The 17,578-nt window shown below is 45.2% G+C and overlaps 1 protein-coding gene across 2 annotated transcripts in view; it reads left to right on the top strand.

Moving 5' to 3' along the window:
* RBPMS (RNA binding protein, mRNA processing factor) overlaps positions 1-17,578 on the top strand; it is a 163,825-nt gene that overhangs the window by 64,759 nt on the left and 81,488 nt on the right. For both annotated transcript variants that reach the window (XR_011363967.1, XM_069978054.1), the window contains exons 2-4: positions 3,855-3,932; positions 6,871-6,909; positions 10,973-11,035. Coding sequence is in view for 1 of the 2 variants with exons in the window: in XM_069978054.1 (XP_069834155.1) it covers positions 3,855-3,932; positions 6,871-6,909; positions 10,973-11,035 (180 nt within the window). In the remaining variant the exon portion in view is untranslated. The remainder of the gene's footprint in view (positions 1-3,854; positions 3,933-6,870; positions 6,910-10,972; positions 11,036-17,578) is intronic.

Here is a 17,578-nt window from a genome sequence, read left to right as displayed (position 1 = left end):
TAAAGATCAGAAGTATATCTCTGTTATTTTTGTAATTTAGTTTTTTTTCCTTTTGTCCGTTTCTTTTCCTTTTTTTGTACGCGAGGGGAGAGGAATTCTGCTGAGGGACACCTAGTCTGCTGGCTAAGAGTTGACTTTATAATTTTTCAATTAAGCTAGTCTGTTGTGCTCTCCCGGCGGTGTCTGGATTCTGCGGTTAGTATAGTAAAATATAGTGGTGGTGTTAGTAAACTGGGATATAGTGATGGTAAGGGGAAGATTTTAGATAGTACCTGGCAAAGGGATGATTGAGCCCCCTGGTGAAATCTCCTTCGGAGCATAATGCTGTTTGGTTATGTTTTATAATGGATGGTAATGAACTAGACCAGGTATATTTAGCAAATGGAGATTGTATGGGGTAGGTTGTGGATAATTGAAGGTTTTAACATGATTTTGTATTATGGAAAATTAATAAAGGAATAAAAAAAAAAAATATATATATATATATATATATATATATATATATATGCCCTAGCGGCCTTAAAGGGGTATTCTTGGTTGCCAAACTTACTCCTCTCCATGCTCCTGGCCTGCTTTCACTTCCTGCTTTAGGTGGAGGATGGGCACTTCTACAATCATTGGCTGTTCTGGCCAGCAGCACTGTGCTCCTCTGCTCTGCACTCTGTTCTGTGTTGGGCTCTACTATGCCAAGTTCCTTCCTGACAGCTCCACAGGTCTGGGAGCTGTCAGTGTGAAGATAAGATGGCCAGGGAGCCAGGAGAAATCTCTTCATTGATGTGTGCTCCGAGATTCCCCTCCTTTAGCGCAGTGTGTGAGTTATCAGCCTAGCACCCCTGATAACACAGAGAGGTGGTTGGGAACCTAGGCAACCAGCAATAGACTTGACAGACAGCTCAGAGGGAATAGCAGCGAGGCCAAGAAGTGATTAGGACCTATTGGAAAGTTTCTAAACTTTTAATGAGCTACTGTTTTAGATATAGTTGTGTTAATGAGAAAACAAGTAGTCGTTTTCCTTGTTCCTCCTTAGCCTCCTTTATGATGGTGCCTGGTCTTCACTGTGTTTCGCTTCCTTCTGCTGGGTCAGCACAAGACTTTGGCACTTGTCCATTCACTGACTACAGCAGTGTCCTGCCTCAGTCAATGATTGGCTGATCAGAAATCTCATGCCAGTCTCGGCACTAGGGAATGAAGTGCAGCGGAGACTGGGCACCATGAAAATGGAGGCTGCGGGGTATTGAGGAAGGTGAGTACACTATTTTCACAATTTTAAAGTCTGGGAATTTTTTTTAAAAGCTTCTACCTGGATAACCTCTTTAATTGTGAGTTCCCCCGCCGTCGCCTGTCTAGTGTCATTTGTATATTTCATTTCATTATATTTTTCAAGTAAACCAAAAGGTTAAAGTGGCCAAGGGTGGTTATTCTGCTAAGTCTCTAAGAGTTTGCTTTCCTGCCAGAATCACTCACATATCCCCATATGCTCCCTATTCCATTTCTTTCATCTTCAAAATTAAGAGTAGCCACCATAAAAGTTAATCATTACATAAAGGATTTAAAGATTTGGAAACATTCCTCAAGATGTGTTTTTATTCTTAAAAAAAAATCCTATTCATAGCTCAAGAGTTTTGTTAGCTTTTTGGGGGAGGAGACGGGAGATAAGAATGCACCTGAGCTATTGAAACCTGTACATGACCTCCCAAACTAAGCAAAGACCATACAGAAGAGTCTGTTTTTTCTTCTTATGTTCTTAGCGGGACAATTTCTCTCGCACAGTGGTTAAAGGGATTCTTAACTGGTAGATGAAAGGGGGGTCTCCTGCCTCTACAGTTCTGTTTATTTTAAAAGAAAAGTTAAAAAAAAAATTTCACACAAAGACCTATACAAGGAATGCGATAGTGGTACAATGCCCAAATAGCTTCAGCCACACAGTGCCCTTATAGTAGGAGGACAGTACCTCAGCAGTAGATCAGTGCCCCTATACCTCTTGTATGGTTCTCTCTTCTGTAAGAAAGGTAATAATATAAGCAGCTGACTGCATGTACCTTTCTCTTGCATCTCTGTTTTAGACTGGCAAACTAAAATTGCTCTATGTTTATGACTATCTTCCCCTGCCACAGAGACTGGCTATGCAACACCTGAATGCTCTTTGTGTTTCTATCTGACAATGATATTGTATTTTAGACTTACTAGAATATATCAGATCCTACACAACCAGGAGTCTTTAATACTTAGAGGGGATATCTGCTTTCGGTGGCAGTACTAAATAAATGTACTCACCTGCCACTGATTCCCTGGTGGTGCCATTACAACAGTGGTGGTCCTGCTGCTAACACCGCTCATACTCAAGTATTTTTGAAAGCTTGAGTGCTCGACTGGAGTAACGAGCCCCATTGGAAACAAAGGGAGACTTAAGTATTTATCCAGGTATTCCCCTGATGAGCAGGATACCTGCTTGATTACCGATGGCTGAAGAAGTTGGATTCAGCCCTAGGGAGGCCCAGAAAACATGGATACAGCCTATGGCCTATGGCTGTATCCATGTTTTCCAGGCAGCCTTAGGGTGGTATTACACAGAAGCATTATCGTTCGAACAATCATTAAATCGTTCTGATTTGAACAACAATTGTTTAGTGTAATAGCAGACAACAATTAAACGACCACGAGAAATCGTTGATCGTTTGATAAAATTCTGACCTGTTTTAATCGTTTTATCGCTCGCAAATCGTTCGCACATCGTTCATAGCTGAAACGGCAAAACAACTGCAAGAATGATCATAAGTACCGATCTTTGTTCCGTGTAATTGGGCGAACGATTTCGGGCCGTTTGCCATAGCGGTCGTTTGAGATCGTTTATCGTTAGTAGTCAAAAAAAAACTTGGTGTAATAGTACCCTTAGTGCTACATGCAACATCTTCAGCGCTGATAATCAAATTTCTAACTATCGGACTCAGGCATGCTTGCTTTGCACTCATCTCTAGTTTTACATATGGCCAATGTTCTTGTAGAAACATAATTAGAGGGATTGGTGATTAATAGCAGAAATGTATATAAGGCCCTTCAGCTAGAAATAGCTCAGCAGTGACACATAGGACTATGTTCATCATCACTTCAATGAGACATTGTTTTAGTATGTGGCACTGTGGTAGTACATTGTTACCTCTGAATGTTGTTTGTTTATTTTGCCAACAGTTACTGTAGCGTGTACAAAGCAGATACATCCAGTTGTTTATAATGTTTCAGTAGTCCTCTAGGGGTATTGTATACATGTGTGTGTGTATATATATATATATATATATATATATATATATATATACATACACACATTTATTGCATTATTATTATTCTTTCAAATTAGCTGGAAATGTGTACAGGTTTTTAAATGACTTCTATTTAAAAAATCTCAAGTCTTCCAGTACTTATCAGCTGCTGTATGTCCTGTGTGAAGTAGTGTGTATACTTTTTATTCTGCACAGTTTCTGACATGGACAGAGGTGGCAGCAGAGAGCACTGTGTCAGACTGGAAAGAACACACCACTTCCTGCAGGACATACAGCAGCGGACAGACTGAAATGTTTTACATAGAAGTAAATTACGAATCTATATAACTTCCTGTCACCAGTTGATTTGAAAGGAAAACCTTTTCTCCAAAGTATCCCTTTAAGATATAAAACCTTAGCTGCGATTGATTGCGGTGGGAAAAAAAATGTTCATTGTGGGTTTCAGGCAATTTAATAAATCTGGTTAATTGTACTAAAATCTGCAGCTGTGACACTTCTCTGTAGGTAACTGATTGTAAAATAATATTTAAAATGCCTTTTATTAATATGTTTCTTCTTTTGTTCTCCTTTCTTTTCTAGGTTAGAACGCTGTTTGTTAGTGGATTGCCATTAGACATTAAGCCGCGAGAGCTATACTTATTATTCAGGCCATTTAAGGTAACTGCTATTTTTACTATAAGCATTTGTCATCATAATACACTGGTATTGACATGTAGAGGCAGCTACATACATAGTCCTGCCTCTTAACAGGGGAGTACAATTAGATGCAGCCTAGGTAGAAGGCCTGACTTCCAACTGATACACTTTAGCAAGTTAGCAGACTTGTGCAGCTGCTGTCAATCTATTTAGCTCAAAAGTATTGCCTCTTCTAGATGGAAATGTATCCACTTCTTGATGGTGCGTTTACACAGAGCGATTATCGTTTGAATTTTTGCGATAACAATCCCATTTGAGCGATAATCGGCTCGTGTAAACAAGGCGAACAATCAAGCGATGAGCGAGAAATCGTTCATTGTGATCTTTTAACAGGTTCTCAAATCGACATTGGTCATTTACCCCTGTTTCTTAGTGTGCACATACCCCTAGCTGGGAGCAGGACAAGGTCTTTATGGGTTTACAGCATCTGAATATAAGAGGAAGGTTCACATTTCCATCTAACCTTTGTCGGAAAGTCTGTTCAATTTTATTTAGTAGAATTTGAGTGGACAAAAAAGTTACTGCATGCATTGTATCTTGTATACCTCCAAATGTACAGTATACAGCACTGCTTCTAAGAAGAAAACTACCCTAGATCTTCAGATCAAATGCAGGGGTCATGAAAGGAGAAGTCTGGCCATGTGAAAAAGTTTTTCATACGGCAGGGACAGCGAGGGACACCTCTCACCGAGCCTCTCCAGTGCTAGATAGACGCTCTAGAATCTTTTGTAGAGCCGACCTCACGACCCAGATGATGGACAGCCTGCTCAGCCAATCAGTGACCAAGGCGGGACACCACTGCAGTAACTGATTGGCTGAGCGTGCCATGACTTAGCCAGGACAAGCATCTTTTAAGTCGTCATCAGAAGTTATCAGAACTTGGGGGGAAATTGCTTTAAGGCTGTGGTCCTGGGGCCTGTGACACAGCACATCATGGGCACAGGGAGAGGAAAGTATTGATTGATTGTTGTGTTCCCGCTTGCCCCTGCTGGCTGTGAGATTTTGCCAGTGGTCGGACTTCTCCTTTTACACCGGTGGCATTCATTTCCTTTTTATCTCTGCTGTTGCTCAGAAAGTTAGGCTATATTTACACATCCATAGTTCTGTCTGCAATTGCAGACAGAACTTAGGACCAAAATAATTCAATAGCCCTGTTCACAGGACCCTACACGTGTATGAGGCCATGATAAATGCCAGAAGAAAAAAAAAGGTTCAGGTCCTAATATGGACCCTTAATTACGGCACAGATTAATATCTTCTACGCAGAGGCCCACACATTTCAGAAGCACATCCATAAAGCAGTCCATGGCTGCTTTCTTCTTGAAACAGCACCACTCTTGTCTCTAGTTTGGGTGTAGTTTTGCAGCTCAGTTCCATTGAAGTTAATGTATACCTACAAATCTACAATAAAAGGCAACTCCGGGGAAAGGTCAAAATCCAAGGGTGGAGGGGGGGGGGGGAGGATAATAAATAATCTATACCCATCCCTGTGCCCCCAACATCACCACTGCCTGCAATGCCACATCCTGGCTCAGAAATGCCAGCTCAGCCAGTCAGTAAGTGAGGCCGGACACCGTTGAAGTCACTGACTGGCTGAGCAGGTAATTTCTGCTGGGATATGATGATGCAGGCAGCCTGGAGAGACTGGACACTTGCGTCTGTTGTTAAGCTGGTCGTGCTGCTGGGGCACAGGAACAGGTAAGTATAGCTTTTTTTTATTATGTTCTCCTATGTTTTTACTATGTTCTCCTAAAATTTTAAAAAAATAGCATTTTAATGTATGAATAATTTCTATTTAGATTTTTGGAAACATGGCTTACCACAATTCTCTTTTCATAGCACTATCGGCACCATATCACCAGAGCAGTTTCTAGGTCATTTTGGCAACAGGGTGAATCTGAAAAAAGCTCTGTGCGTGTATGTGTGTGTATGTGGTGATAGGGCCGATCATTTTTGGGAGGAAATGGGGGGGGAGGGGCGGGGATTACTACCAGCGCCCAGTGGTGGATTAAATGTGTCCTGGGCTGTCAACCCAGCCTGCGCCCCAATCTCCCCCACCCATTCATGTGGGACCCTAGAGCGACACGCACTGTGCATCCCCTATATAGTAGATGGCCCCCTGTGTAGTCCCCCTTTAATAGATGGTCCCCCTGTGTAGTGGCTCGGATCCCCTCATCCTCTCCTCCACTATCACCCGCTTTATCCTTCAGCATCACTCCCCTGATCTTCCACCATTACCTCCCTCATCCTCCTGCATCACCACACTCCAGGGGGTAACTAGAAATGGCTGACACACCAATCAATTCCATTGTATATGTAACACAATACTCCTACCACTTTACAAGGCATCTCTATGGGAGTGCTCGCGCGTCTCAGCTCTCCGCGGCCCTCCGCTCAAAGAATTGACATGTCAATTCTTTGAGCGGAGCCGCAAGAGCCCTCCCATAGAGATGCTGTCTGACACTGAGGCAGGCGGGATTCCGTGGCGTAGAACATACACCTGAGGGCCTCCTAAGTATAGACTGAGAGCCAGGCTAGAACTCACTAACTTCAAAAGGTGGAAAGTGCCAGTGTGTGTGAAGCAGGCTAAACCTTCACACATAACTGCAGCTGTGCACAGGGAGAGAGACACCTAGTGGCTGGAGTAGGGCACAGCAGCTACATAACCTAATGTGACAACTGACAAAAACTTTTACCTGGGTATGTAAAGATAAAGAAGACCCATAGTGAGAAACTACACAGACAGCCCTGCATATTACCACATCACAAACTGATGACACACTGCTGTCAATCTTGAAAATGCAAATGTTATTTCCTTAATATCTATCTGTTACCAGTACATGAATCAATAATTCACACGCTGACAACAAAATGTATCATTGTTTGTTTTTTATTCCAGGGATATGAAGGTTCTTTAATAAAACTGACATCAAAGCAGGTGAGAAAAGACGATGATGCCGTGAGCATGTCTGTATACATCATAATTTAGTATAGCATAGGATATGTGACCTATATTGTTTTAAAGTATGATAACAAAAAAAAAAATAATGAATGTAAATTGCAAACCTGCTTTATACACATTCCCTGCTGATTTAGATTTTGAAAGGTATATTGACAGGTATCCTTTACCTTCTCCTACTCCATGCCTATATTCTATAGATGAGTAATCTGGTCTTCACCCTAGTGCCAATGAACGGTGTGCTATTGACCAAAATAAATTTAGGCCTTACTAACTTAGGCTATGTTCCCACAACGTATGTTTTCGTAAAAGTATGGCCTTTGTTGCAATCGGCAACAACGGACATACTTTGTACAAGAACATACGTTGCCTTGCTTTCTATGGGATCCCGGCCGGAGCGTATACACATGGTATACGCTCTGGCCAAGATCGTTCGAGGTGCCGCAAAGAACTGACATGTCAGTTTTCTGCGGCCGCTATTCAATGAATAGCAGCCGCAGAAAGCTTCATAGTGTGCTGTGAGGAGTTCTAATGCGGGCAGTCACGGAACGACCGGTCTCTTACGACGTGTGAACATGGCCTTATACTGTTTCTCCATCATATGTTACTAGCTTTTAATATTGTATGCATCCTTGTCCCTAGATAGTCTTTGTACCTTGTGAGTCAGCTCACTCATAGTAATCCATTATTCATATCAGATAACTGAAAGAAATGCCAGGTACTGAAAGATTTGCTAATAATGTTCTTGGCCTGCACAAGCTGTTCATATGATATATCCTTTCCACTAAATAATTATGGGCCTTTAAAAAATTTGATCAAAATAGCATCTGCACATTAGTGACATCTTTACCTAAATTATGATCCTATGACATCATATAGTCAGAAACTATCAGGGGAAGCTTCCCTACAGTACTCATGTGACCTGTATAGATCAAGGTTGTCTAGATGCTTGTAGCCAAGTTTCCGATCTGTGAGGTACATCAACGCTTTGGGGTTAAGCTGTAAAATGTCAGTATAGAGAATTACTGACAGTTGTTTTCAGTGAGTTTTCCAGAAGCAGGCCTATTCATAATGATTTAAAGGGGTTGATTTAAAAGACTTTCACATCAACCGCTTTCAAAAAGTAAAAATTTTGATTTTTAATTTACTTCTATTTAAAAATCCCGTCTTCCAGTTCCTGTCAGAGACAGAGATGGCAGCAGAGAGCACTGTGTCAGACATGATCATGTTGGTTACAATGGCTCAAAGGCTTTTTACAGAGGAAGTAACACATTAACACAGTGACAAGGCAGCTTCTCTGTAGAAAATCTTCTTTGATGGAGTTTTGGGGTGCCCATGATGATGAGGTGCAGTACAGAAACCAAACACTGCGATGACTTAAATGGATACGTCTTTACTGGAATAACTGGTACAAATACAGTTACAGTACAAGAATGTGAGAAAATTGAAAACAGTACAAAAGTATAATACACATATAAAGTAAGGCACTAGCTGGACAACACCCAACCACAGGTCCCACAGGAATCTCAGTGGGACACTGCACTAGTCCTTGCCTATTTATTACAATGTTTTTGAGGCACAATTTTTAGAAAAATTTAGAAAAGTTTTTTCTTAAAGAGGCACTGCCTCTAATTTGAGATCACAAGCAATAGACTAATTTCTTTGTTTTATGTTTTCTGTTTAAATCAGCGTTATAAATATGGCCACTAGGTGTCTCCCTTCCTCAGGGACTGTGGTCCATTCTCCCTCTATGCTGATATTTGCCTTTTTTCTGTTTAAAAAAAGAAGACAAAACACAGGAAGTCCCCTGCTCACAGACACAGCTTGGGATTAATTGACAGCCCTCCCTAACTGCAGATGGTGCGGGTCAAGTCTTCATCGTACATGTGTACTGCAGCTGCTGCAAGTCCACATTCAGTAGCAGAGAATCCTGGGGTACTTGCACTGTATGGTCAGCTCTCTCTTACACAGCACCAAAACCTCTGTAACCACACAGTGACTCTATACTGACTGAATTGTTAGATAACAATGAGCATTGCCTCCTGGTAAGCTGCAGAGCTGATAATATAATTTGCAAAAGTTAATAATATAATTAGCCTAAGGTAATTGTCCTCAGTGGATATACAACCTGCATGATGAACAGGTGTCTTTCCTTATGCGAGCGCACAAAGGGCTGGGACCTCCTGTGTTTAGTGTCTTTTTTGAACAGAGAAAAGACGAAATATCGGCATGGAGGGAGCATGGAGCACAGTTTTGCCGTATGTATAACATTGATTTAAACATTTTAAAAATGTATATTGCAAAACTGCTTGCCACTACAAACCCTGTTGATCTCTTAAAAAAATAAAAAAAATCACGACGTGTACACTTAAACCCCAAGATGACCTAGGATGTACCGGTACGCCACTGCCACCTGTCACCAGACTACCCAGATGTATTGGTACATCCAAAGTGTATATACCGCTATGTAGTGAGCTCAGGAGATGAGCACGCTTTATAGCGAGTGAGAGACGGCTGCTGATAATGACAAGGAGCAGCTCTTGTCACTTACCGATCGGGACCCACGCATTGTGATTGTGGGGGTCCCGATTGCCTCCTGGCCGGAGCTCTGACGGAGGAACATGCAAATATCTGACGGTGTTCTGCCAGTATAACAACGCCCGTTGCTAAGCAACAGCCATTGTTATACTGTGGTGAACATAGCCTTAAAGTGTCACTGTCGTTATAACTTTCAAAATCTAAATCAACAGTATATGTGAAATGAAGCAAGTTTACAATATACATTTATTGTTTTTTTTGTCATTATCAGGCCATGTTCACACGTCGTAAGAGACCGGCTGGTCTCTGAGAAGATCATCCCGGCCAGTACTGCAGTACCTACCGGATGATCTTTGGCGCCGCAGTGTTCTGATGCGGGTGCATCCATGCGTGCTCGCTTTAGAGCTCCCCACTGCACAGTATGGAGAGAGCGGAGTGTGTACTGGCATGGTTTTCTGCGCCCGCTATTCAGTGAATAGCAGCCACAGAAAAGTGACATTTCCGTTGTTTGCAGTGCCGCTAGGGGTCCTGGCCGGAGCTTATACTATGTGTATACGCTCCGGAGAGGATTCCTTAGAAGACAAGCAACCTATCTTTTTGTAAAAAGTATAGCCGTTGTTGCCGATTGCAACAACGGCTATACTTTTACGAAAAGATACGTTGTGTGAATATAGCCTCATGCTGTAAAGCAAAGCTGAACTTACCAGAAATCCAGGTCCAGTCTCCAGAAGGCAGATTTTCTGACTTGTGCTGGTTGAAAAAAAGCAGACTAAACACAGGAATTCCGGCCAGTACAGAGAGTCACAGCTCAATGTGTCCATCAATCACATGACTGCCTTCTCTCTGTGAGTGCTGAGATGGTCTGGAATACACAGGGGTTACTGTTTTCTGACTGTTTCCAGTTTTTTGAGAAAAAAAACTGTCAGAAAACAGGAAGTGCCGTGTTTTCCATGATAACTAAAAAAAATAATAATGAATGTAAATTGCAAACTTGCTTTATATCACATCTACTGTTGATTTAGAAAGTTATAACGACAGTGACAGTGACCACCAGGTACATCCTCTTTAACCTGAAGCCACGGATCGAACGGCGCTGGCACGGGGAAGTTGGTGCTGCGGTCAGTTTTCGGGACCGAGGCCCGGTTCCCGTGCACGGCGCCGTTCTATGCACCGGAACCGGCCGGTGCTCAAGCACTGGAGGTAGGCCTAAGGGAGTCGGGTCATACAGGGGAGAGAATTCCCTCCCACTGGGGACAGGCCGGCCTACCTCCAGTGCTTGAGCACCGGCCGGTTCCAGTGCATAGAACGGCGCCGTGCACAGGAACAGGGCCTCGGTCTGGAAAACGGACCGCGGCACCGGCTTCCCTGTGCCGGCGCCGTTCGATCCGTGGCTTCAGGTTAAAGAGGATGTTCCTGGTGGTACATCCTCTTTAAAGTACGGGTTATTCAGGCTACACTGTAACACACTAAAAATTTAACTTTTTTTTTTTTTTTTTATCCACAGCCTGTTGGTTTTGTAAGTTTTGATAGCAGATCAGAAGCAGAAGCTGCCAAGAATGCATTAAATGTGAGTAGTACTCTTGTTTCCTTATATCACCGATTCTACACTCTGGTGTGTAATCTGAAGGGCAGTGAAAGTGGCAGATGATATCTACAGTATCTATCTATTTATCTCCAGGGTCGATTATAGGTTTTCTGCTGCCCGAGGCGGAAAATATTAGCACCAGCCTTAGACTCCGAGAGGATAGAGAGACCCACTAATAGTGCCAGCCTCATAGACCTCCACCCCACCCCATATAAGCTACCACATATAATGCTCCTTTCATACTGTCACCCCAGATACTGCTCCCACTGGTGCCTCTTAATGGGGGAACGCTCCTGCCTTGCACTGCTCCCTGTCCTTTCTGACCTGCTCTCCACATGAACCCCGTCGGCCCGGATCACCTCCTGTATGTATCCCCAGCCTGCGGCGTGCCCGTGCTGTTGCACCCGTGGCCCCGCTTACAAACTCCTTAGCCGCTAGCCAACTCTGCTGGGTGAAGGAGAGTCTGCAGAGGCGGCGGGGAGCAGCGGGAGCAAGCGGCTAAGGAGTTTGTAAGCGGGGCCCCAGGTGCAACAGCAAGGGCACGCCGCAGGCTGGGGATACATACAGGAGGTGATCCGGGGACGGCGGGGTGCATGTGGAGAGCAGGTCAGAGAGGACAGGGAGCAGTGTGAGGCAGGAGCATTCTCTCACCTGCAGGGGACACCCTGTAAAGAAGTGGGGAATCCCATCATAATGAGGGGAATCCCCGCTTCTTTACAGGGTGTCCCCCACAGCTGAGAGGAGCAGGAGCGCGACGGCAAGTTTAAATAGCCGCCCGCTCCTGCCTCTCACTTTTCCCAAACACCTCGAACTGTCACCTGAACATCAGTTCAGCTGACAGTTATGTTCGGATACCGAGCAATGTTCGAGTACCGAGCAAAACTTCCGGGGGAAATTTAGTTTGAATACCGAATTGTACGAACACCTCGGTGTTCGGAAACCGAGGTTTTACTGTACTCTGTATGCTGTATACACATGTCTGTATGCTTTATACACATGTTCCCTTTATGCTGTATACACATGTGTGTATGCTGTATATACATGTCTCCTGTATACTGTATAAACATATCTGTATGCACATGTCTGTATGCTGTATACACATATCTGTATGCTGTATGCACATGTCTCCTGTATACTGTATACACATATCTGTATGCTGTATGCACATGTCTCCTGTATACTGTATACACACAGGGCCGTTTCTAGCACCGTGCAGGTGGGGCCACTGCACGGGGCGCTGACAGCTAGGGGGCGCTGACAGCTAGGGGGCGCGCCCCCCCCTCCTCACTCAGCAGCAGTTACATTGTGCACAGGGAAGCAGGCCCGGACTTCAGAGCGCCCCCACACACAGTACCTGGCTCCTGGGGCTCCTTTGTGGCCTGTGACTAAAGGGAAGAGGATAGAGAAGGCAGCAGGGACTTCCCCATGTTCCCCCACGGCTCTACAGAGCATCCAGCACAGGCAGCAGCTCCTGTGTGATGGCGTCTCCTCCCCCGACCCGGCCTGGACACAGATGAAGAGAAGCTTCCTGTAAGTCCTGCTGCTGTTTGGAAGGAGGGGGGGGGGATCAGCAGTACAGTGTTGGGGTGTATGTGATTGTGGGGGAGCAGGGTGATGGGCAGCTTCATACCCCACAGTCTGTACTTTATCTATGTTCCTTCTAACTTCCTTTCCCCTTAGCTCACAAGGCTCTGCAGCTTCAGTCAGGAGGAGGAGGGGGGGGGGGTATTAGCATAGGACCTCTGCCTGGTGATGTAACCCTTCCTAGACTGCACCCTGCTACAAAAAGTTACTGCACTATATTTGTGTGTAAAGAGTCCACTGTGCAAAGGTATGTGTGATGAGCTATGGTATGTATAGTGTGCTGTGTATGTGTGATGAGCTATGGTATGTATAGTGTGCTGTGTATGTGTGATATCCTATGTTATGTATAGTGTGCTGTGTATGCTGTATGTATGTGTGATATCCTATGTTATGTATAGTGTGCTGTGTATGTGTGATCAGGGCCGCCATCAGGAATTTCGGGGCCCCATACAACCAAAGTGTCTGGGCCCCCCACATTAATAAAAAAAAAAAAATTGTGTGTTCGCCCCACGCCTTGCTGGGAGGTATAATTTGGTTCAGATCAATTCTAGAGAACTGGCTCATATACCCCATTTTCCCCAGTGGCTTAAAATGTAACCTCTGTTATACAGTTATAAAATTGTAGAAACTAAATGTGAACAAGGTGCAATTCAAATAGACACTTACTTGTATAGCTGTCTCTTGTGCTCTGTATGCAGTGCATTATATTCACCCCTGCAACGTACAATTTATAGCGTGTCTACAAGCCCAGCGGGGCTCATTATGATGGAGACTAAAACTTATACAAGAGTGGGGTAGGGGTTCCCCTGTATTCAGAATGCTGTTGAGTACTAGGCAATGCCCCGTTTGGGGTTATTGAATTTCGAGGGTCTGGGGGGCTGTTTGATTTGTATATGTTCACCAATATCCCCCCCCCCCCCCCCCCCCCCCCCGGTATGCTCACTAACATAGAATATGTTGATAATGTAATATAATGAAGCTGTTCCATGTTAGTGAGCATATACAAATCACCCCCCCCCCCCCCCCAGGCAGACTAGTTTAGCTCACCCAAGCCAGTGATAGCGAATACATGGCAGTGAGAACGCTTTCTAGGAGATCCTGTTTGTGCAGCAGAGGTGTCTTTATCCTGCTCTGCATAGACCCTCGAAATTCAATAATCCCAGACGGGGCATTGCCTTGCACTCAACAGCATTCTGAATACAGGGGAACCCCTACCCCACTCTTGTATAAGTTTTAGTCTCCATCATAATGAGCCCCGCTGGGCTTGTAGACACGCTATAAATTGTACGTTGCAAGGGTGAATATAATGCACTGCATACAGAGCACAAGAGACAGCTATACAAGTAAGTGTCTATTTGAATTGCACCTTGTTCACCTTTAGGTTCTACAATTTTATAACTGTATAACAGAGGTCACATTTTAAGCCACTGGGGAAAATGGGATATATGAGCCAGTTCTCTAGAATTGATCTCACACACAGACACCAGCACACATGTATACAGACACCAGCACACATGTATACAGACACCAGCACACATGTATACAGACATACAGACACCAGCACACCAGGGCACGATGAAGTTTGAACTTCTGCAACCTGGAGAAATCACCTGATATCACCTGCAGTCCTATGTAACACCACATAACACAGTGGTATCTCTGAGTACAGATAATGTAGTAGATTTCACCTGCAGTCCTATGTAACAGCACAGATAACACAGTGATATCTCAGAGTATAGATCATGTAGTAGATGTCACCTGCAGTCCTATGTAACAGCACAGATAACACAGTGATATCTCAGAGTATAGATCATGTAGTAGATGTCACCTGCAGTCCTATGTAACAGCACAGATAACACAGTGATATCCCTCTGAGTACAGATAATGTAGATGTCACCTGCAGTCCTATGTAACACCACAGATAACACAGTGATATCTCTGAGTACAGATAATGTAGTAGCTGTCACCTGCAGTCCTATGTAACACCACAGATAACACAGCGATATCTCTGAGTACAGATAATGTAGTAGTCACCTGCAGTCCTATGTAACACAACAGATAACACAGTGATATCTCTGAGTACAGATAATGTAGTAGCTGTCACCTCGGGGCGCCCCTACTAAATGATGTTCTACAAAATAAGAAAAGTGTCATACAGTGACTCACAGGTGATGTCTTCTTTGATCTGAGGCGTCACTTTCCCTTTTCCTCTCCATCCGGCCCAGACCTCCATGATGAGTCCTTCCAGATACGTTTCATCCCCTTAGAACCTGCGAGACAAACAATTTAGGCTCCGCACATTTCTAGCAACTTCCTTTCCTTTCTCCCCCCTGTAGGCTCCCATAGTAACTGCGCTGTGTGGGATGCCCCCTGTATGTAGGATTCCCTGCTGTGCCCCCATGAGCTAATAATGCCCCTAGAGGTACCCCCATGAGCTAATAATGCCCCCAGAGGTGCCCCCATGAGCTAATAATGCCCCTAGAGGTGCCCCCATGAACTAATAATGCCCCCAGAGGTACCCCCATGCACTAATAATGCCCCCAGAGATGCCCCCATGAACTAATAATGCCCCCAGAGGTGCCCCCATATACTAATAATGCCCCCAGAGGTGTCCCCATATACTAATAATGCCCCCAGAGGTGCCCCCGTATACTAATAATGCCCCCAGAGGTGTCCCCATATACTAATAATGCCCCCAGAGGTGCCCCCATATACTAATAATGCCCCCAGAGGTGCTCCCATATACTAATAATGCCCCCAGAGGTGTCCCCATATACTAATAATGCCCCCAGAGGTGCCCCCATATACTAATAATGCCCCCAGAGGTGCCCCCATATACTAATAATGCCCCCAGAGATGCCCCCATGAGTTAATAATGCCCCCAGAGGTACCCCCATATACTAATAATGCCCCCAGAGGTTCCCCCCATGAGCTAATAATGCCCCCAGAGGTGCCCCCATACACTACTAATGCCCCCAGAGGTGCCCCCATACACTACTAATGCCCCCATACACTAATAATGCCCCCAGAGGTGCCCCCCATACACTAATAATGCCCCCAGAGGTGCCCCCATATACTAATAATGCCCCCAGAGGTGCCCCCATATACTAATAATGCCCCCAGAGGTGCCCCCATATACTAATAATGCCCCCAGAGGTGCCCCCATATACTAATAATGCCCCAGAGGTGCCCCCATATACTAATGCCCCCAGAGGTGCCCCCATACACTAATAATGCCCCCAGAGGTGCCCCCATATACTAATAATGTCCCCAGAGGTGCCCCCATATACTAATAATGCCCCAGAGGTGCCCCCATATACTAATAATGCCCCCAGAGGTGCCCTCCATATACTAATAATGCCCCCAGAGGTTCCCCCATACACTAATAATGCCCCCCGAGGTGCCCCCATATACTAATACTGCCCCCAGAGGTGCCCCCCATATACTAATACTGCCCCCAGAGGTGCCCCCATACACTAATAATGCCCCCAGAGGTGCCCCCATATACTAATAATGCCCCCAGAGGTGCCCCCATATACTAATACTGCCCCCAGAGGTGCCCCCATACACTAATAATGCCCCCAGAGGTGCCCCCATATACTAATACTGCCCCCAGAGGTGCCCCCATATACTAATACTGCCCCCAGAGGTGCCCCCATACACTAATAATGCCCCCAGAGGTGCCCCCCATATACTAATACTGCCCCCAGAGGTGCCCCCATACACTAATACTGCCCCCAGAGGTGCCCCCCATACACTAATAATGCCCCCAGAGGTGCCCCTAAAAAAACAAACATCTTACTCACCTAATCCGCGCTGTGCAGGCAGCAGCTCTTCCTCCTCCTCTTCTGGCTCCATCTTGCGAGCCGCAGGGACGGGACTTCCGGCAGGCGTGATGACGTCACATGATCACGCCTGCCGGAGAGGTCACGTCCCGGCCTCCCATAGGCTGCTGGTATGAAGTGCCGGCAGCCTATGGGAGAGAATACAGGAGGAGGACGCTGACAGGTCCTTCTCCTGTATTCTGATCGCTTCAATGTTCCGCCCGCTCAATGTGCGGGCGGAACATCAAAGCGATCAATGCATCCGGAGAAGCTGCGCGGCCGCAGCTTCTCAGGATGCTCAGAAACAGGTGGCAAGGGGGGCCGTGCGGGCCCCCCTAGCATAGCGGTCGGGGGGCGGCGGCCGGCGGGCCCGCCGGGCCCCCCCCCGTGTCTCTTAGGGTCCGGGCCCCATACGGCAGTACCACTTGTACTGCCCTATCGGCGGCCCTGTGTGTGATATCCTATGTTATGTATAGTGTGCTGCTATGCTCTATAAACCGCCTCACAGAGGGTCACACAGTAATATATGCTGCCTCCCAGAGGGTCACACAATAATATATACCGCCTCACAGAGGGTCACACAATAATATATACCGCCTCCCAGAGGGTCATACAGTAATATATACCACCTCACAGAGAGTCACACAATAATATACACAAGATATACCGCCTCACAGAGGGTTACACAGTAATATATATCGCCCCACAGAGGGTCACACAATAATATATACCGCCTCCCAGAGGGTCATACAGTAATATATACCACCTCACAGAGAGTCACACAATAATATACACAAGATATACCGCCTCACAGAGGGTTACACAGTAATATATATCGCCCCACAGAGGGTCACACAATAATATATACCGCCTCCCAGAGGGTCATACAGTAATATATACCACCCCACAGAGGGTCACACAGTAAAATATACCGCCCCACAGAGGGTCACACAGTAATACACAAGATATACCGCCTCACAGAGGGTTACACAGTAATATACACTCACCGGCCACTTTATTAGGTACACCATGCTAGTAACAAGTTGGACCCCCTTTTGCCTTCAGAACTGCCTCAATACTTCGTGGCATAGATTCAACAAGGTGCTGGAAGCTTCCC

This window comes from Dendropsophus ebraccatus, chromosome 7, assembly GCF_027789765.1.
Source record: "Dendropsophus ebraccatus isolate aDenEbr1 chromosome 7, aDenEbr1.pat, whole genome shotgun sequence".
NCBI lineage: Eukaryota > Metazoa > Chordata > Amphibia > Anura > Hylidae > Dendropsophus > Dendropsophus ebraccatus.
This window is presented reverse-complemented; position numbering and strand designations above follow the sequence as displayed.